The 22,890-nt window shown below is 37.1% G+C and overlaps 1 protein-coding gene across 20 annotated transcripts in view; it reads right to left on the reverse strand.

Moving 5' to 3' along the window:
* The window catches only part of MPDZ (multiple PDZ domain crumbs cell polarity complex component), a 162,605-nt gene that overhangs the window by 118,399 nt on the left and 21,316 nt on the right, over positions 1-22,890 (reverse strand). For all 20 annotated transcript variants that reach the window (XM_043566176.1, XM_043566183.1, XM_043566172.1 and 17 more), the window contains exons 2-3: positions 15,634-15,710; positions 12,635-12,801 (exon numbers count right to left, since the gene is read on the reverse strand). In XM_043566176.1, coding sequence (XP_043422111.1) covers positions 12,635-12,801; positions 15,634-15,649 — 183 coding nt within the window. In that variant the 5' untranslated portion in view covers positions 15,650-15,710. The remainder of the gene's footprint in view (positions 1-12,634; positions 12,802-15,633; positions 15,711-22,890) is intronic.

Consider the following 22,890-nt stretch of genomic DNA (forward strand, 5'->3'; position numbering starts at 1 on the left):
AACAAACTATTGTAAATCAATAAGACTCACAAACCAATAGAAAAACTGGCAAAAGACTTAAACAGAACTCCACCAAGGAGGATATCAAAATGATCAATAAGCATATACAAAGGTGCTCAATATCATTAATCATCACATGATACTACAACATACCCCCTACAGTGGCTAGAAATGGAAAAAGAGAAATTTAAAGCTGACAGTACCAGCAATGAGGCGGAACGAGAATTTTCTTACATTACAGTGAGAACGTAGACCTACTCTTTGGAAAACAATTTGGCAGAATCTACAAATGCTGAAAAAAATACCTTAAGGCCCAGAAATTTCACTCATAAGTAAACATCCAAGAGAAATGTACACTTATGAAGATCAAAGGACATGTGTTAGAATGTTTATGGCAGTTTTGTTTGTAATAGCAAAAAACTGGAAAAAAATTACAATCAACAGAAGAAAGTACAGATATATTCTAGTACATTCATGCAATGAAAAATGGAAAAGAATTACAGCTACATATAACAACATGAAGGAATATAACAGACACAAAGTGAAGAAAGAGCCAGGAACAAAGCATGTATACTCATATTGTATTTACGTAAAATTCAAATACTTATTCATGGGATAAAAGTCAAAATAGTATATGATCTGACTTCCATGAGAAATCTAAATGAGCCAAACTCACATAATCAGAGAGAAGACTGGTAGTTGCCAGGGGCAGGGAAAATGGGGAGATGCTGATCAAAGGGTACAAACTTCCAGTTATAAGTAAGTAAGTTCTGGGGATCTAATGTACACTGTGGTCACTACAGTTAACAGTACTCTATGGTATATTTGAAAGTGGTGAAGTGAGTAGATCTTAAATGTTTTCATCATACACAAAAAAAGGTTATTACTGAGGTTACAGATGTGTTAACTAGCCTCATTTTTGGTAATCACTTCACAACACACATATGTATCAAATATCCCTTTGCATATCTTAGACTTATGCAGTTACATGTCAATTTTATCTCACGCAGCCTGGAAAAAAAATAGTGATTCTTTTGGGGTAGAGGATGGGGACTGACTGAGGGGACACAGAGTATGATGGAGTTTTAGTAACTTTCTATACTTTGACTTAGGTGAAGAGTTTTATGTGTACATTCCATTTATAAAATACCCATGAGCTATATAGTTTTGCCCTTGACTTTATGTTAATTCGAATTTTTTTTTAAGTTTGCAAGGTAGGTAAGTGCTAAGAACTTGGGGCACTCCAATGACTAGTAAAACAACAACAACAACAACAACAACAACAACAACAACAACAAAAAACCTACTTCTCTGAAAGAAAGAAGGTGGTTTGAACAACCTCCGTGTTATTAAGCTAAAACTCCTGACAGAAACTCGGAATTTAAAGTTCAATTACCAGGCACTCACCTTAAATGAAAGAGAACACAGAAACTAGGTATCTGAAGACGAAGCCAAGACCATTACTGTGATGGATGGCCCTCTGCAGGCTTGATGCGGATTCCACTGGCTAATTCCCATCTACAGAAGAAATCCTTCAACAAGTGCTCAAGTCAAGATGAATCCTCAGCACGTGTGTTTTAACCTCTGTAGCATATGTAGATATTTCTTCCTCAAAGATCATGAATTTTTGCAACTTGTAATCATTTAATTGCACAGCAAATTACAAGAAGAAAAAATAATCATTATGCTATCTAATGTTTTTATACTGAAGTATTCTGATCTACCCTGATACAAGGTTGACACAACATGAGGTTTCAAAATTATAATTGTTTTCAACAATACCTATCCTGTAAAACTAATGTCAATCCAAAAATACTTGAAAATATCAATGTCTTAAATATTTTGATCATAAAAATATGATCTATGCTCTCAAGTTTAACAAAATAGAATATTCTCAAATATGTAGATTCACTTAACTAATCTGCTACGAAATATTGAAATATTGACTTCTTATGCTCCATCTATTCTGGGTTGTTAACTGAAGATGAAGTTAATATTATTAACTCTGTTTTAATGGCTAGCATCAATCTTTCCAGAAGTACTCGTATAATTGTCTAGAAAAGGGATTGCTTAGGACCAAACCAAATTTCCTAAAGCATTTTTATACAGATTATCAAAACCTGTTTATGGTCCTGTTATTTTGACTTATTCTGAATGCTAGAATAGCAAAGAGAATAGAGTGACCCAAATGCTTATATAATTTGATGGATATTTCTATCACTTAAAAGCTAAAATATATACATTATCTTGAATTAAGTAAGAAAATGACCACTGCTTTTGCAGTCCTAGTTTTGGTAAACTTTAAACAAATTTATAAACAAATATTGCTAGTCCAATTTCCTAATTTCTGTTTGTTTGTTACTCCTTAATGTAATGAGAAATAAGAAATAAGGCACTCTGGGGAATCTGCCATAACAGGTGCACCTCATAGAAATGCAGACTGTTGTTTTTAATCTGCGCCTTGTCTTTTCTTCTTGCAGAGGAAGAAAAGTGCTTATTTTCTTGTGAACTTACAAAACTGCTGTAAAACACTCTCTGGAACTGATCCCAAACATGAAATGCAAAGACAGACAGGATACCAAGAGTATTCAATGAAATACAGCACCTAAAATGGTAGCAATCAGAGGAAAAAAAAATTTTTACACATAATAGAACTGCATTTCAAGTTTGGAACCAGGGGAGGCCTCCTTTTCCATAAATCTTTCAGTGAAATACTGATTAGAGCACAACTCTGATGCATTATTGAACAGGCAAACCCTTGCACAGTAATTGATGGTGGCACTCTGATTTAATGATCCTTATTTTTAAAGCTAATTAAAGAAATTGAGTTGCATGTTCAACGGGGATTAGCTTAATGTGACGAGACTATTTTGGACATAAAGTACCTCATAGCTTCTGAACTAAAGAAGATACAAAATGGAGCAGCAAATTATAAGATGGTATGGGGGGGGTGGTATTTTCTGATGGAATCAGCATAATTTCATGTTTTCTATGAAAATTTCTCTTCAGTCATTCAAATACTTACTGAATACCTCAAATGTCCAAGACATTGGGCTCTAGGTAACAGGACAGAAATTAAACATACAAAATGCTTTGCATAATCACTAATATGTTAGATATCCTATAAAATTACTCTGCCAGGCATAGTTAACCCACCTACTGAGATAGACAACTTTCTTTTCATAGCTATGAGTTCTTGAATAGCAAGGCAGATAGTGGATGAGAATTTACAGATATTCTTAATGTAGCCATTGATGATCATTGGCTGACAAATTTAAAATATAAGGTTATTGAATTTAGAAAATAATCCCTTAACCCAAGAACATTCAGGCAGTCATTCTGAGTAATCAAAATGTAAATTTTCTGCATCTGCCTCTATGTGGATACAAGTACAAAGTTTCAGGGGCACATTTGTCTTAAAATTCCCATGTGCTATATAAAAAGGATAAATGATCAACCAGGAAACCCAAGATGAAACACAAAGAAAAAAATGAATTAAAGAGTACCTACGACTCTTCTTGTCTTCTCCCTTTTGATATTTAGAAAGATATATATAAATCATCAAAAATCTACCTAAAGTAATGTGTATTGTTATAGGCCATTAAATGACAAGATCAAGTAACAAAATGGTAAACTTTGTACCTTTATACAACTTAGGTGATGTTGTTAAGTTAAATGAATGGCCACACGGCAAGTTATGCTATTTTATAACGTTTCAGTCTTCATTCAGAGCTGCATCTATGAAAATTTGATTTATTTTTAAAACTACACCACGAAAGATACTAAGTAGAATCAATATACAAGGCATACGGCACTAAAATGTCAGGCTGAGGCATCATAAAGCAGGGGGCTCCATGTGTATTTATAAACTAATTTTTTAAAAGTCTAAATTTCACTCAAATCTTTAGAAATACTCATAGATGAAAAGATTCAAGTTCTTCCCCTCGACCCATTTTCCTAAAATATATATGAATACTTGAGTAAAGATTGCAATAGAAACTGAGCTTAAAATAGTCAGTTTAGAACAGTTTTAAACTTTTTTTCATTATTGTTGTAAATTTTATACAAATAAATTGCATTTATTTATTTATTTATTTATTTAATTTATTTATTTAATTGTATTTATGTAAATAAAATTTTTACAGAAATTTTAAGCTTACCATTTAAAGAAAAGTTAGGTTCAGGCACCTGGATGGCTCAGCAGTTAAATGTCCAACTCTTGGTTTCGGCTCAGGTCATGATCTCATGGTTCATAAGTTCCATGAACCATGGAACCATGTTCTGTGCTGACAGCACAGAGTCTCCTTGGAATTCTCTGTCTCCCTCTTTCTCTCTCTCTCTCTCTCTCTCTCTCTCTCTCTCAAAAGTAAATATTTAAAAAACAAAACAAAATACTAGCTTCACCACTCAACCTCCCTGTGCCTCCATTTCCCTATCCCTTAAAGAAGAAAGGTAACATTATCTACTCCATCTATCTCCTAGTATCTACCACTTTACAGCATTGTTGTAATTACAAAACGGGTACTTGGAACAGTTGTGGCACACAGTAAGAATTTCATAGCTGTTAATTGCTATGATGTTGACGGTGAAAAGTGGTGCATCTTTCCAATATGGCTAGTAAGAAAAATACAAGGTCTTCAAAGTAACTTCAGTTACTTGGCTAGTTTATTTATATTAAAGATTAGTTCTCTCTGGCAAGGAAAGATAATCACTGATGTATAACAATTCTGAATTTTCATGAATATTTACATATTCCTTAATCAAGCAATCATTTATTGACCTTGGGTGAAATGTATTAGGCACAAAGCAGTCAAAGATGAACATGACATGGTTTTATCCCAAAAAGCAATAAATGGTCTCCAAACAAATCTGAAATGCACTTAATTCTACAACTCCTTTTTATGCTTGGTGAGAACAAATGGCAAGTGGAATGCAGCATACACACCACGGTCTAGGCATGTGTGTTGATGTGTATTTGCAGAATGTCTTTTCTTTATTTAAATCTCAACACTTCTGTGCTTTCTTAGCAAAAGTTCCAAGGGAAAAAAATTTAAGGAATGTAGCTTGACCAAAAGTAATATTCTTATCAAAGTATGCTATAACTTTCTACATTAAAGGGGTGAAGGTATCAAAAATCAGTAAATTAATATATTTTAAATGCCAGGACAAATAGAAATTTAGAAATTGAAAACTCAGACGAACAACATGTTAGAATGTTTGTAGTGTTTTTTCTATCAGTCCCACTTTTCCAGAAGACAAATAAAACTGATTCACAGTTCACAGTCTGCTTAGAGAAAAATAAAACCTTACAGACAAGTATAAATATATGGAAATGGGCACAGGAAGCTGATGTCACTTTGTCACATGGCCTCTCCATCCCACTATTATCCCACCTAGTTCATCTACTTTAAAATCTAGAATATTTTAGAAAGCAGAATGAAAATTCTGTTTTGTATGTAAAAGGTCCTCTGATTAAAATCTGGGGGAGAATTTAAGGGAAATGGCCAATCTTCATGAACGTGAATTTACTAAACATTAAGTGCATTTCTCTTTAGTAATGCTAATAACTGTTTTTCTAACCTATTTGTTCCTTTATGGAAGAGAACTAAGAGTTTAGGAACAGTGTAAATTAAAATAAAAAAGCACTCTGGCTTCAGGGTCAGAGGGACTTACATTCTTCCTCTAAATCTACCAAAGACTAATCGTGTGGTCCAGACTAAGCTACATCACCTGTCTCAGCCCCAATTTCCTCCTGGACACGATGGGGATAATACATACCTCACAGAGCTGAAGGACTAGTTAAATGAGACAAAGTCCACAGCAGTGGAGGGCTTCCTAAAGGCAGTGGTGGTTGTTTTGGTTATAGCTTCAGATGTAGATCAACCTCTCTTGTTCGTAAATTCCTGGGTTAAAAAACTCATTTAGGTTACACCCAGTAAATTTCACATTTTTTCCCTCTTCTCCAAAGACCATTTAACTTTGTCACAAAAACACCATACAATTAGCACCATTTGCTGTTTTAGATACACATGCATACCCAATAGCAAGATGGTGTTGCATTTTAATCCAGCACTGTATAAAAAGCTTGAACAGTGCCTTCTTGCCCAGGATAAAACAAGAATTTTAGTCCCTCAAAGGCTCTATATTTACAAACTTTTGGTTAAAGGAACAAACATTTAAAAGCTGTTATTGTACCAAAAATAAAGTATTTGAAATTCCCACAGTAAATAAACTCTATGGTAAATGTAAAAACATAAGACTCACTCCTTCTCTTTTAACTTCCCCTAGATAATGTATGGTGAAGTCTCAAGAAACAGATACTTTCCTGTTAGGCAGCTGCAATGCTGCAACGCTCTATCATGAAAGTAAAACCATTTCAGGGGTAAGAAAAATATTTTTTCATTTTCACAAGCAACACCAACTTGGAAGAATTCCATTCCACTTTTAGATAATTCCTGTTAATGGGGTCAAGGCATATTTTCTTTCTCTCTGTATTTCCTCCCCCGCCACCACCAAGTCATAACTTAACCCAGACATTCTTGGGAGACAGCAGTTATTCCCTTTACTGATACCAAGACTGCAGACGAATCGTCTCCATTTCAGTCTCAAATTAGAAACCGTAGAGAGAGGGGTGATGCTTTTACCATTTATGTAAGCAATAAAAAGCTGAAGAAACACAGGCATTTCTGCTCTTTTCCATGAATCCTACAAAACTGTATCTTTCTGATTACAAAATGCCCAGTTATCAAAATTCTCGTCTTTCCACCAATCTAAAAAATATAATTGTAAGAAATTACCAGTGCTGCTGATGCCACTGCTTAAAAGCAACATACCTTAACAGGCTGGCCATGAACCTGAGTTAGCAGTCTTACAAATGAGTACCCACAGAATAGTAACTCCTCAGGCATGCCCCTGAATACTTGTGTTTTAGCCAACACCCCCTTACATCGGATATTTGAAAGGGATACTGTGAAATATATACTGACTACTTATTTCTCCAGATTCTCTAAAACATACCCTCTTTTAAGACAGAGCATCAGAAAAAAAATTCATAGAATGCAGTACATTTTAGCAGAAGAGCCATCACCAAATTAGGATGGGACACTATATTCGTAGTGTGTGCTCTTAACGTACTGCATTCTTAGAAAGATGAAAGAAGCATTTCTTTGAACAGTTTATGCATTTTACGATTGTAACTGAAGGTCTTATTTATCAAAATGTCAGTAAAAACTTTACTTTAAATTTACCTTAATTCTGTTACATGTTTTTGCTATAATTTTTAAAATGTGGAGAAACAAAATATATGATGGCTGAATATCGTATTTAAAGAAGTGTTAGAAATTGATACAATTTTTCAACTTGATCCAATGACGTTTGATACAGAATGCTGAGTGCAAAAGAGAAAAGATGATAAACACACATACGACCCTCCCCAAAAAAGCGAAAAAAGCCCACTTAGTAAATCCTTCACAATCTGGCTCCAGAGTTTCCTCCCTTGCCAAGAGCCCACACATAGGCTACTGCCCTGAGAACATACATCTCTAGCTGATTCTGTATCAAGGTCTCAACCTCAGCATTACACATATTACAAACCCAGCAATTCTTTGTTTTAGGAAGCTGTGCTATGCGTTTGAGCAATGTTTAACAATATCCCTGATGTCTGTCCACTTACATGCCAGTAGCATGCCCCAACCACCCCCAAGTTACAATAGTCAAAAATGTCTCCACATATTGCTATACAACCCCTAGAGAGAGAGAGAATGTGAAATCACCTTCACTTGAGAACAACTCCTCTATTCCCTTGTAAACACTGTTTCCTCTACCTGAAATAATTTCCCCTATCACTGCAGAAAACTCCTACTCACTTTTCAGATCTGTCTTACATGTTCCCTCCAATGCAAAGTTTTCTTTCAAAGTCAAAGTTAATAATTCCTTCTTCTTATACCTCTCACTTTCTCATTTAGTTACATAAAATGCATGTATGTTCTTCCCCCCTCTATATAATGAGAACCTTCATCTTATTTATTCATTGTATTTTTATCGGCTTTATTACTAAATGATTATAAGTCTTCTATAAAAGCATCCATGAGATAACCCTCCAATTGCCAAGGAAAATCTGGCTCACAGATTGATGTCTCACACTGAGCAATATATAACCCTCCAGCTCTCTCTTTATATGTATACAATTGTTATTGCTGCCTTTGCTCCTGGGAAATGGAAATTAAATAATACTCAACTTGAGTAAACCAAGGTCGTTGGAATATCTAGTTCTCTGATGTTTATATTTGGTCTTTATTTAGATTTACCTTTGAATCAATCACCCATTAGTCAATACATTTTGCCATGAGAGTTGTTCCAAATTATTTTCTGTGAATGTGAATAGGTAAAATTTAAGAACACGGAAATACAAGACAAAATTTTTATACCATGAAGACTATATTTCAAATAAAAAAGGATCCAATTATTCTAATCAACATTGAACAATAATCTTCAACATGATTCTACCTGTCCAATTATTTCAAGACATGTCATAAAGTTTCCAAAGAAAAACTTAGAAAAATCCTGGCTTCATTTTGTGTGTGTATATATACACTTTATGCATTTAGATGATATGTATATAAGCCAATACTTTTCTGGAAAAAAGGTGAAGAACAAGGAGCCTTGAAATATCAAACAACAAAAACAACAGCAAAATAACAGAATATCATACTCCAAAAAAAGCTGGAAATCATAGACATGGAGAAACCTCCAGAATATGCTGTGCCCTGAGGCTTGTTTCCCTGTATCAACGGCATTTGTAACCTGAATTATCCACATCATTTTTTGGTCTTCGCTGCCATAGCTTAAAAAAAACAAAATCGCAGCAATGCCGATTTCAAGCTACTAGTCCTAAATTTCCACTGAAAGTAATAATTTTAATTCACAGTTTTTATACAATAACTCTGGGCAAAAAGACATTTAATTTCATGTCTATGGTCAGCTCATCAGGCAAGGCAATTAATTAATCAGGAAAGCAGTATCCACCTCTACTGGACTGGAGAAACATCACAGAATAAATATGCAAATCCAACACCCTCATGGCTGACAAGTTTCTATTATTAAACTGCGAACGTGTTTATTTCCCCCACAATAGCTGGATTTCTGTCGTGAATACGCGGTGAGCCCTGCAGTGATTAGCTGTGATGACTAGGTGACAGTGAGGACACTACTTGAGAATTTGCATCTGACAGATCACTGACACACAGTCACAGCTCTTTTTCTTCCTTCTCTTCACTTAAACAGGAATCATGCAATAGGAAAAGAACTGGAGCTATTAGAGATTATTCAGGTTTAATAGCACACATCCTTTTAGCTGGCGGTTAGAACAATACACAATGTGGCAGAGTTAAACAGAGGCATCAATTATGCTCTCAGACCTGTTAATATTTTTGACAATATTTAAATAGCACATCCCTTCAGGGCATGGCTTTTTTGCCCTCTCAGTTACACACCTGTCAAGTGTTTAATTTGCCAAAGGGAAACAGTTTGATTTCTAAGGGCAGTCTTAATACTGAAGAAGCAAATTGGAAAAATTACACATTATTGAATAGAAGTAATGAGAAGGATCTGAGGGGAACAAATAGTTGGCTTAATTCAACATGGCATGTCAGCATCTGTCATTAACGCAACAATATGATCATGTTCTCCAATATGCTGCACATACCTCGGGCTTTTCAATTATTCACTCCTTTCGCTTTCTAAAAGGTAGGAGAAATGATGGTGGAGTAAAGTTGAAGGAGTCAAATTTTTTGGTAATACTAAAAAAGATGGAGACAATAACTTGTACCTGTTGTGCACATAAAACTATACATCTAAAACATAATGCAGGTGGAAGATGATAAGTAAAAGCTAGCCAGCAGTCAGACTGGTGTAGCTACTGGTTTAAAAGCACAAATTTAACTCCTAGGTTCATTAATATTAAATAACAATTATTTATAAATTAGCAGTGGGTAAACTACATAGAAAATTTAATTCTAGCATGATGAAGCCTATAATATTTATGTTTAAACTTTAAAATGGAAAACAATACAAGGTTTTAAAATTTACTCTACTCATGTAAGAAAAACACTGGTTCCACAAACACATGAAATTGAGTTAGTCAGAATGAAGAATGAAGTGAGGAGTCACAAAAACTGTGAGAGAAATCAATGGTATTTGCCAAAATTAAACTCTTAACTTACAGGGGCCAAGTTTCTACCCTACCCTTGCGGGGAAAAAAAGATGTGAGACAGGCCGCAGAATAAAAACAAAGGGAGAAGACTGTACCTCAGGAGCCAAGAAAACCGAGTTCTAGTTCTGGCTCTGCCCTTACAAGCAAGTAACTACACCTCACTAAGTAGTTGAAATAAGCAGGGTATGGGCCAGTTCGTTTCCTGGGTCCCTTTCAGTATTTGAAGAGACCACCTAGCCAAAAGTCCAAAGGCACGTGAGACATGCCCATAGAATTTCCAAACCTCACAACGTACTGAGTCTTGAAATATATCCACATCTATCACTAATGAACAAGATCACACTCTCTTTAGTCGCAGACTGTCTGGCTTGATAATATTTTGCTCAAGGGTTTCCAGGGAGATTTCAGCTGAATCACGCGGGACCCAAAGTTTCGGAGCCCGTATCCAACTTCTATTTGGAGATGGTAGAACAGGGTCAAGAAGCAGAGCCATTTCTGCCCTCCTTTTGGAGCTAGCAGGGATATTTCCAGTTATCTCACTGGATTAGTGGTATTTCCTAACACACTAGTACTTTTTGTTTCAACATTTCCTCTCATTCTATTCATATTTTCATATAATATAATAGGGGGAGAAGATACCTGTTCAACTTCTTCACTGTCTCTGAAAAACCAGATAATCGTCCTCATCATAATTACACTTCTATTCAGGACACTGATCTCTCTAAACTCTTGCCCATTCATTCTGAAATGGAGTATCTAAAACCAATCTTTACAATAACTTGCAAAAAAAAAAAAAAGAACTACATATAATAAAACACACCTTTTTCTTAAATCATGATCATGACTTTTAAAATCACTAAGCAGACATTCACTAGAGAAGACTATTTTTTAAAATTCTTTCTTTCTTTCTTTTCTTTCCTTCTGCTACCAAAATATCTAGATTAAGAAGTGATGTGACATTAAATAAATTCCTTCCCTATTGCTACTATTTGTTCTTTTTGCATCTGGCACATTTGTTTTTAGCTAGAGCTATTCTTTCACTGAACTATGAAACTAGTCTCCAAATTTCATTTTTAACCTTTGAATAAAAGGTAAAATATCTGTTAGCAATCCATCCATAGTAATTCAATTAATGCTAAAACCATCAGAATGAAAATTAACTTAGGTTGAAAGCATGAGGAGATTGACTTGAAACGATGTAAGGATAAAAACCATTTAAAAATTTTTTTTTCAACGTTTATTTATTTTTGGGACAGAGAGAGACAGAGCATGAACGGGGGAGGGGCAGAGAGAGAGGGAGACACAGAATCGGAAACAGGCTCCAGGCTCTGAGCCATCAGCCCAGAGCCCGACGCGGGGCTCGAACTCCCGGACCGCGAGATCGTGACCTGGCTGAAGTCGGACGCTGAACCGACTGCGCCACCCAGGCGCCCCTGGATAAAAACCATTTTAAAAACATTTTGTTAAAAAACCTGAGAAGTTGGGGCGCCTGGGTGGCGCAGTCGGTTCAGCGTCCGACTTCAGCCAGGTCACGATCTCGCGGTCCGGGAGTTCGAGCCCCGCGTCGGGCTCTGGGCTGATGGCTCAGAGCCTGGAGCCTGTTTCCGATTCTGTGTCTCCCTCTCTCTCTGCCCCTCCCCCGTTCATGCTCTGTCTCTCTCTGTCCCAAAAATAAATAAACGTTGAAAAAAAATAAATTAATTAAAAAAAAAAAACCCTGAGAAGTAATTATTAAATTAAGTTTAAAGAACATCTAACTTGAGTGCCCATTCTGTCATTGCAATGTTTCGATTTTAATATAAATGCTAGGAAATTTTAAAGCTCTTAATTTTTACAGAAAAAAAACAGTGTTACATTTAGAAGTTCTAATGTTTATCACCATCTGATGCTGTCATTGAAGCAATTGCTACTTACACTCTTATAAGAAGTGAGAATTGCAATTCCTCTAACTGATGACAATGTAATTATTTCTTTTACTGTCAAAATAGAGGTGATTTCCCTTCCTCACACACATGATTACACATGCAAATCCAGGCTTATCTGAAATCTCATAAGCGTGCTGAATGTCTGAATCTGAAGACACAGGATCAGGTGAACAAAAAGTCTTAATGGGAAGGGAAACCAAGTCTATGGCCATCTACCCTACACTTATTTTTATCATCCCCTTCTCCTGTAAGGACTCACACTTCAGCATCCACACAGCTTTCAACACAATGTCATATCATCTACAATATACAGCAACAACCATTACAAAAATAACTAGGGGGGGTGAAAAGTCACAGTGAATCTGAATGTCTCATTTGGAGGTTTAAATGACTTCATTAACTATTCATTAACACATTCAAAAATCAGCTTTTTAGAAAAACACAAGACTTTCACGAGATCCTTGCCATGAATGCCTGTTTCAGGAGCATCGTGTCTTACCTGGTCTTTCAGCTGCTGTACTGAAGTCTGAAGGTTCAGAATCTGACTGAAGAGCGGGCTCTGCAAGACTGACTTTAAAAGGCTTAGTTTGTCTTCATTCGCTACATCCCCGCGTTCTCGCAGCTTGGCTTGTAAACGCTCTGCGGCCTGCAGGGCCCGATTTTTGTCTAAATCAAAGGGCAGCAGGTCATTAACAAGATTCGAAAGACACACATCAAACCATGCTTACAGAAATCCTAACACTACTCCTTTCAAGAGCATAAAATTGACTCAGCACAAAAGGGACTATAATATGTCCCTATAAATGTATCCTTCAAACCTGCAAGTCTCTGGTAAGACAGTCTGTGTGAAAGCAGAGAACTGGGTATAGTGTATGCTCCCTGCAACTACTTGTAAACTATGGAAACCAATTCAGATGAAGTACAGTTGAATTCCAGTGCCAACCGTCAGCTCTTATACAAACTACTGGAAACTAACCACTTTGTGATCTGGCAAATGCTGGTGTTATTACTTTTTAAAAGACATTATTTACATTCAAGAAAAATTAGAAATATAACCAATAAGTGGATGCAGACAATGTCACTGATGAGCAAAACATCCAAAATATGACAGTCTCATATATTAAGGAACAAATATTCTATACTTGAGAATTTACTTGAAAATATATCACAACAATGTATAACCCTTCAAAAACACTACTTTTTTAAATGTTTTTATTTATTTTTGAGAGAGAGAAAGACACAGAATGTGAGCAGGAGATGGTCACAGAGAGAGAGAGGGAGACACAGAATCCGAAGTGGGCTCCAGGTTCTAAGCTACCAGCACAGAGCCCAATGCGGGACTCGAACTCACCAACAGCAAGATCAGATCTGAGCCAAAGTCAGACACTTAACCGACTGAGCCACCCAGGCGCCCCTAAAAACACTACTTTTTAATCCTTTAAATGTCTTTCCCTAAAATTAAATAGCATATTCATATAGGCATCAAGGCAAAATAATTCAAATATTTATCGATCACCCTATGTATCAGACATAAAGTTGCAAAATAAGTATTTTGAATCAGTGTATCCCTAGTAACCCTACCTACCGGCCCTAATCCCTACCATTTTACATGCATGCTACTACCAGATGGTGAGTTTCTATGACAAATAACAGTTAAAAACATCTCCCTTAGGATGCCTGGGAGGCTCAGTTGGTTAAGCGTCCAGCTCTTGGTTTCAGATCAGGTCACTATCTCACTGTTCATGAGATTGAGCCCTGCATCAAGCCCTGACAGTGCAGAGCCTGCTTAGGATTCTCTTTCTCCTTCTTTCTGCCCCTCCCCCACGCAAGCACACTTGCTCTGTCTCTCAAAATAAATAAATAAACATTTAAAAAACAAAAAATCAAAACATCTCCCTAAAACTATCTCTCACTCTCTCACAAATGAACCCAAATTTGTTTTAAAGGAATAGAGACTACTCAAATATATGTTCTAATGGATTCATCATGGTAATAAGTGTACCTATTAACATTCATTTGCTGTATTATAGTAATCAAAGAGTGTGATCACCACAGACACTTTCTATAGCACCAAATGTGGGATTACACAGAAATGGGGAAATTAAGGCATGAATTATTATTGACCATGAGGTCACACACATACTCAAATTTAAACAAACAGGATTTACTCTTACACATAATTTTACAAGGCATAATAAAGACAGGATAATTTTATTCTAGGCTTATTTCCCATGGGATCTCAGAATACAAATCTAGTATTAATTTCCATGTCAATTCTCAGAAAGTGTACAGATCAGTAATAACTTACAAAATAAAGATTGGAAGGGGACAGCTTAAATAATTCTGTATTTCCCCTTCGCTATCCACTTTTTTATGAGAGACTCTGCTTTGTGGACTAGTAGTCTTTATGGTGTGTGACTTTACCACAAAATGAGATGAGGGAAATACACGCCCATGCATTTTCATCACTGGCACAGCACATTACGAACAAAAGTCATAGTCATGATCCCATCTATCACAAAGACAGCTCCTTCTCCTTTCCCTGCTACCTACTCTCATCCTACTCCCCAAACCATGCAGGTATCAAGGCACCAGCCACAGTCATAAAGGCACCAGGGTGAAATTCAGATACCTTCCGATAATCATACCCGAAGACTTCCCTGGAAAATATGAGGCACTGGGCCATCAGACAAGGGATGGGTATACCTGATATACCTCAAACAATTTCTACAAACTAGCTTCTGTAAAACTAAAGAGCAGTGAAAAATAGACTAACACATGAATTTGGATATTTCAACCTAAATTATCTCATGCAGAAATTAAACTGCCTTAAACTGTCACTAAATGTTTGTTACCGTTATTGTTCATCATCAACTTAAAAGCAAAGCTCAGTAGTATTTCAACTGCCACAAAGCAGGCATTGAGCTTCTTTCAATATTAAAAATACTGTTAAACTTTCTGGTGCTACCCATACACAACCATTAACCAGAAGTGGGTCTACAAATCAACTAGGTTTACATTAAACTACGGTTTCATTAAATTTCTCATAATTGGTAGAACGTTTCATATGGCTTTATCTTTTGCCTGAAAATGAGGTATTTTTATAACACTTCAGATTAAATCATCCAAATACAGAAACACATTACCCTGGTATAATTCTAGTGGATACAAACTTGTAAAAACTTTAAGTCAAAATTCTGCTATGTAGAAAAACCATTTCAAAGATCCCAATGGAAAAAGGTTTGATTTTTATAAAAATAAGAAAGAATAGGGGCACCTGGGTGGCTCAATCAGTCAAGTGTCCCACTTGAACTCAGGTCATGATCTCACGGTTTGTGAGTTTGAGCCCCACGTCAGGCTCTGTGCTGATAGCTCAGAGCCTGGAGCCTGCTTTGAATTCTGTGTCTCCCTCTCTCCCTGCCCCTCCCCCATTCACGCTCTGTCTCTCTCTAGAGAATAAACATTAAAAAAATAAGAAGAAGAAAGAATAGGTCTTACCTATAGTTTCTAACATGTTTTTCCAAATTTCAGCGTTCTTCTCTACAATGATTTTAAACAGCAACTAAAACAGAACTCTGGGGAGAAAAAATAAAATGGAATGGTTATGTTTTATCACAACTTAACTATATACTTTAAAAAGTACTTGATGCTACTATAATTCCTTTGATCGTTAAAATCTTGTTGATTTAACTTAAGATAGTTTTCTATGTAGGAAAAAGTAATCATTTTTGGACTTACTCAAAATTACAGTTGCAGGTAACACTAGCATAGTAAAGTAAAAGGCATGCAATCTGTTTTAAATAGGGTGATAGATGTACCCAAAATATTTTAATTTAATGTTTATTTATTTTATTTTGTTTAATGTTTATTTATTTTTGAGAGAGAGAGAGAGACAGAATGAGAGTGGGTTGGGGCAGAGAGAGAGGGAGGCACAGAATCCAAAGCAGGCTCCAGGCTCCAAGCTGTCAGCACAGAGCCTGACGCGGAGCTCGAACTCACGAGCTGTGAGATCATGACCTGAGCCGAAGTCGGTTGCTCAACAGACTGAGCCACCCAGATGCCCCTATTTATTTTGGAGGGGGGCAGAGAGAGAGATAGAGAGAGACACATAGAATCCAAGAGCAGGCTCCAGACCCCAAGCTGCCAGCACAGAGCTACGGGCACAGAGCCTGACACAGGGCCCTAACCCACAGTCTGTGAGATCATGACCTCAGCCAAAGTCGGACACCTAACCAACTGACCCACACAGGCGCCCCCAAAATATTTCTTTAAGAACGTCTCAACACAGCCCACTATAATCTTGGATTCACTTACAGATTCTCACCCACAGAGTAAGGACATACTTGGCTTGGCACGGGAAATTCTGTGGGGAAGAACATTAAAACTTAAAAAGCATAAGATGTGATATTGCCCTTGACTACTCATAGTCTTAACTGGGGAGACAATATACACATACCAATTAGAAATGAACTATGACACTCAAAGAGTATGTGAACCACGGGGAGCTAATACAGTAAATCATGAATGAAATGCTGAATAAAAGAGATCACAGTGTTAAATGGAAGAAGGGTTTTCAAAGGTTTTCAAAATACCCTCCTGATAATAATATTCTCTTCTCCCTCAATCAAAATAAACCTTCTCGACTCCTTCAACTCACACAGACTCATCTTTCTCTGAAAATACTTACCTAGACTCTTTAAAGTACCAGCTACAGATTTCCAATGACAATGTCTACAGTTTGCTAACCACATCTCCTCCAACAATTTATAAATCTTCTCCTTAGTCACACCTATCCTCTGCCTTGCAGAAAACCCTCAGCCACTCCTTCAAGGGAGAAAAAAAAAGTCTACAACCCGACTTCCTCACTTTTGGAAGATGAAACAGGATTTGTCTGAGAAGGAACAAGCCATCCCTGTTGTCTCTTTAACAGAAAATGCATCCGGAAAAAACGAAGTATGTGACGTACGTGAGCAGACATACAGACCACCAACGCTTGTAATTAGCTCTGTGTGATAACAGGGAACAGTTCTTATCGACTCTCCTTGCCCCAATTTAGAATACACTACTTAAACCACCAATTCCACTTCCAATAGTCAAATAGCTCAACTACTAGCACTTGTTTTATAAAATGCCCTGGTGTCAAATGAGAACACCAGCTCTAACGTGGAATTGAACCCTAAATCACAGTACAGGCCTGTGCCAGGGGCCCATCATCCAAACCTCCGTTTCCTAGAAAACTTAATCAGTGGGTATGGTGTGATAAATGAGATAAATAAGGTATACAAATTTCCAAGAGTATAACTCATAACTATAAAATATATATTCAGGAACAAGGCTGAGCCCACACAGGTGAGCATTTATGCACTGCATGGTTTCATGGGGAAAAATACAGGGAGATCTCTAAAATAAGCTCATCGTATTTTTATTCTAACTTACAAGGACACTTCATACAATAGCATACTATTAGGTCCACCCTCAAAAGCTTACCAACTTCTGACAATTAACAAATGAAAGTAAAGATACCCCAATATAAAGAAGGTCTATAATTGATATATGTCCAGGAGGAAGCATGATGGTAATGAAACTGCATGAACTGGGGAGTCTGATAACCTGAATTAATATTTCAGCTTGACCATTTACCAGCTATAGGTCCTTGTTAAGTCATTATCTATCTTTACTGAACTAGAAAACTCTAACCGCAAATGAGTGATACTCAAAGTTTTGAAAGGAAAAAACTATATAAACGAGTCTTTGGTATGCACAATAAAGTTAGCTCTATCTTCTTCCCCCTTTGAAAAATTAACTCTGAAAGACAGGCAGTATTGATGACGTGGAACGGGTGGTAGCCTGTGGATTTACAGACCCAGTGATCTATGAGGAGTCTACAGAGAAAGTACAGAGTAAGCAGTTCCGTACTGAGAAAAACACTGCCATTCCAAAGTTGAACCTCAAGTCAGTTATGTGGAAAGAGAATTACTTTCTTTTCCCCAGAGCAACTCTTATCATAAAGGATTAAAAAGAAGAAGAAGAAGAAGAAGAAGAAGAAGAAGAAGAAGAAGAAGAAGAAGAGAAAGAAAGAAAGAGGACAAAAAAAGCTCAATTCAGCTGCAAGTCACTGACATTGGCTCCCAGAGGAGAGCTCCATTCCTCTGGATTTCAGAGATAAAAAATGAGTTCCACGGTTTTTCTTCTCTGATGTCCCTAAAATAAATATGTGGCTTTTTTGAGGTTTTCTAGTTTTTACAATTAGTAGCCATGACAAAGAGACAAGAGGTTAAAAAAAAATTGCTCCTTTCTATGACCTATACTTCATCCCCAGGATTCAGCTCTAAGTATAAAAAAACTCATCTGTAACCACAACTTTCCATCAAACTGCATGGATTTTCCTTCTCACCTCACCATCAATCCTCCCCCTTCACCTATCTCACCACCATGTGGAAACAAAGGGGTACCTGGGTGATAACAGTGGGTCATGGCCCATGGGTAAGACGTAAAGTAGATCCAATACATGTCAGAAGATACCAAATTCTTGGGGTTTTTCTGGACAATTCAGGCTAGGAGTGAGGATGATGGGTCAGAGGGGCAGTAAAGAGAGGAAATGAGATGTGGATACGGTAACAAGTAGGTGACTCCAATGCTGGGGCGGAAGCAGTGCTGAAAACAGCAAACATACATAACAACTACCACATCCTGGGCACCGTTCGGAACATGTCATCCAACTAACCCGTTTAATCTTCACACTATCCATTCGCTTTACAAATGAGGAAACTGAGGAAGTGGAAGAGTAAGTAACTTGCGCGGGGTCATACCATGGGTACATCACAGAGCCAGAGGTGAACCCAGGCAGCTTGGCTCCAGAGCCAATTAACAATTTAACTTCTATAATATGGTCCTCTTGTTAAGAGGAAGATCACTTTACCATCCTCTTCCTCTTTCCAAGTTCAAAACTATGTTGACTTTGCCCTACACAATGAGAAACCAAAGGAAAAAACAGAGGCCCAAACTGCATGGAGTCTGAAATGGACTGGGGTAGATAATGCAACCAACAATCCAAGCAAAGGTTTGAGTAACTCAGAATGAAGCACTTTGGAAACTACGGGTGGGTACATGAAAGAAAGATCAGTAACATTCACCATTTATATTATGTCCATGTATGTTTAAAAAAATCACTTTTAAAACCCAAGGTTTCAAGAAAAATCTCCAAGAAAAAATAAGCCTCCTTACATCAATATTCGACATACATTAAAAAACATGGCTGTTATATTTCAAGGTGCTAAATCCCTCAGCACAATGAAAATATGCATTTTTTAACAGTGTCAAAAACATACCTACCGTACACTAGTCCCTCTAGTTACTGCCCATATAATTGAACCACTATTTGGTTACAACCGATCCTGTTTCAGTAGCCATGACACTTAGAACTACAAGACACACCCATAAAAGGCTCAATGAATTCAGCACCTATGAAGCTCTACAGTGCTGGGCAAGGGTGGTCTGCACACATTACATCACGGGAGCAGGGACACTGACCCTCATGCTCTCCACAATATCTTCCACTGCCTTGCATATATCCGCTCCATCTTCCAGATAAGACAACAGAGGGAGGGAGAGACTCAGGTCTGACTCAAGGTCACGAAGCCACTAAGCAAAGAATCCAGATTTGAATCCAACTCTGCCTGATTTCAAAGCCCACATTCACTCTTTCACACAGCCCCATATTTTCCATATTGTACTGCAAAGATCACATGGAGGAAATGCACAGTTAGATAAAAAGACTGTGCAAAAATCGAGACCATACTGTGCATATTTTCAGACCACAGTGCTATGAACCTCGAAATCAACCACAAGAAAAAATTTGGAAAGATAACAAATACTTGGAGATTGAAGAACATCCTACTAAAGAAATAATGGGCTAACCAAGAAGTTAAAGAGGAAATTAAAAAGTATATGGAAGCCAATGAAAATGATAACACCACAACCCAAAACCTCTGGGATGCAGCAAAGGCGGTCATAAGCGGAAAGAATAGCAATCCAGGCCTTCCTAAAGAAGGAACAGAGCTCTCATACACAACCTAACTTTATGCCTTAAAGAGCTGGATAAAGAACAGCAAATAAAACCCCAAACCACCAGAAGACAGGAAACAATAAAGATCAGAGCAGAAACTAATGCTCTCGAAACCAAAAAAACAGTAGAACAGATCAATGAAACCAGAAGCTGGTTCTTCAAAAGAATTAACAAAATTGATAAACCACTAGCCAGTTTGGTCAAAAAGAAAAAGGAAAGGACCTAAATAAATAAAATCAAGAATGAAAGAGGAGAGATCACAACCAACACAGCAGAAATAAAAACAATAATAAGAGACTATTATAAGCAATTCTATGCCAGTAAAACGGGAAATCTGGAAGTAATGGACAAATTCCTAGAAACATATACACTACCAAAACTGAAACAGGAAGAAATAGAAAATTTGAACAGACCCATAACCAGTAAGGAAATGGAATTAGTAATCAAAAATCTCCCAAAAAACAAGAGTCCAGGGACAGATGGCTTTCCAGGGGAATTCTACCAAACATTTAAGGAAGAGTTAACACATATTCTCTTGAAGCTGTTCCAAAAAATAGAAAGGGAAGGAAAACTTTCAAACTTCTTCTATGAAGCCAGCATTACCTTGATTCCAAAACCAGACAGAGACCCACTAAGAAGGAGAACTATAGAACAATTTCCTTGATGAACATGGATGCAAAAATCCTCAACAAGATATTAGCCAACCAGCTCCAACAATACATTAAAAAAATATTATTCACCATGACCAAGTGGAATTTATACCTGGGATGCAGAGCTGGGTCAATATCCACAAAACAATTAATCAGACAACAAAAAGAAATAAAAGGTATCAAAATCAGCCAGGAGGAGGTTAAACTTTCACTCTTCGCAGATGACATGATACTCTACGTGGAAAACCCAAAAGATTCCAACAAAAAAACTGCTAGAATTGATTCATGAATTCAGCAAAGTTGTAGGACAGAAAACCAACGCACAAAAATCGGTTGCATTCCTATACACCAACAATGCAGCAACAGAAAGAGAAATTAAGGAATCGATCCCATTTACAGTTACACAAAAAACCATAAAATACTTAGGAATAAATCTAACCAAAGAGGTGAACAATCTATAAACTGAAAACTATAGAAAGCTTATGAAAGAAGTTGAAGAACACACCAAAAAACAGAAAAAGATTCCATGCTCCTGGATAGGAAGAACAAATATTGTTAAAATGTCGATACTACCCAAAGCAATCTACATATTCAATGCAATCCCTATCAAAATAACACCAGCATTCCTCACAGAGCTAGAAGAAATAATCCTAAAATTTGTATGGAACCAGAAAAGACCCCGAAGAACAAAAGCGATCTTGAAAAAGAAAACCAAAGCAGGAGGCATCACAATCCCAGACTTCAAGCTATACTACAAAGTTGTAATCATCAAGATAGTATGGTACTGGCACAAAAACAGACACTCAGATCAATGGAACACAATAGAGAACCCAGAAATGGACCCACAAATGTATAGGCAACTAATCTTTGACAAAGCAGGAAAAGAATATCCAATGGAATAAAGATGGTCTCTTCAGCAAGTGGTGCTGGAAAAACTGGACAGCAACATGCAGAAAAATGAACCTGGACCACTTTCTTACACCATACACAAAAATAAACTAAAGTGGATGAAAGACCTAAATGTAAGACAGGAAGCCATCAAAATCCTCGAGGAGAAAGTAGGCAAGAACCTCTCTGATCTTGGCCGCAGCACCTTCTTACTCAACATGTCTCCAGAGGCAAGGGAAACAAAAGCAAAAATGAACTACTGGGACCTCATCAAAATAAAAAGCTTCTGCACAGCGAAGGAAACAATCAGCAAAACTAAAAGGCAACTGACAGAATGGGAGAAGATATTTGCAAACGACGTATCAGATATAGGGTTAGTATACAAAATCTACAAAGAACTTATCAAACTCAACACCCAAGAAAACAAATAATCCAGTGAAGAAATGGGCAAAGGACATGAATAAACACTTCTCCAAAGAAGACATCCAGATGGCCAACGGACACATGAAAAAATGCTCAACATCACTCATCATCAAGGAAACACAAATCAAAACCACAATGAGATACCACCTCACACCTGTCAGAATGGCTAACATCAACAACTCAGGCAACAACAGATGTTGGCGAGGATGTGGAGAAAGAGGATCTCTTTTGCACGGCTGGTGGGAATGCAAACTGGTGCAGGCACTCTGGAAAACAGTATGAAGGTAACTCAAAAAACTAAAAATAGAACTACCCTACCACCCAGCAGTTGTACTACTAGGCATTTATCCAAGGAACACAGGTGTGCTGTTTTGAAGGGACACATGCATCCCATTGTTTATAGCAGCACTATCAACAATAGCCAAAGTATGGAAAGAGCCCAAATGTCCATCGATGGATGAATGGATAAAGAGGTGTCATATATATATATCACACACACACACGCACGCACACGCATGCCCACACACAATGGAGTATTACTCGGCAATCAAAAAGAATGAAATCTTGCCATTTGCAACTACGTGGATGGAACCAGAGGGTATTATGCTAAGTGAAATTAGTCACAGAAAGACAAATATCATATGATTTCACTCATATGAGGACTTTAAGAGACAAAACAGATGAACATAAGGGAAGGGAAACAAAAATAATATAAAAACAGGGAGGGGG

The sequence above is a fragment of the Prionailurus bengalensis genome, chromosome D4 (assembly GCF_016509475.1).
Source record: "Prionailurus bengalensis isolate Pbe53 chromosome D4, Fcat_Pben_1.1_paternal_pri, whole genome shotgun sequence".
Taxonomy (NCBI): Eukaryota; Metazoa; Chordata; class Mammalia; order Carnivora; family Felidae; genus Prionailurus; species Prionailurus bengalensis.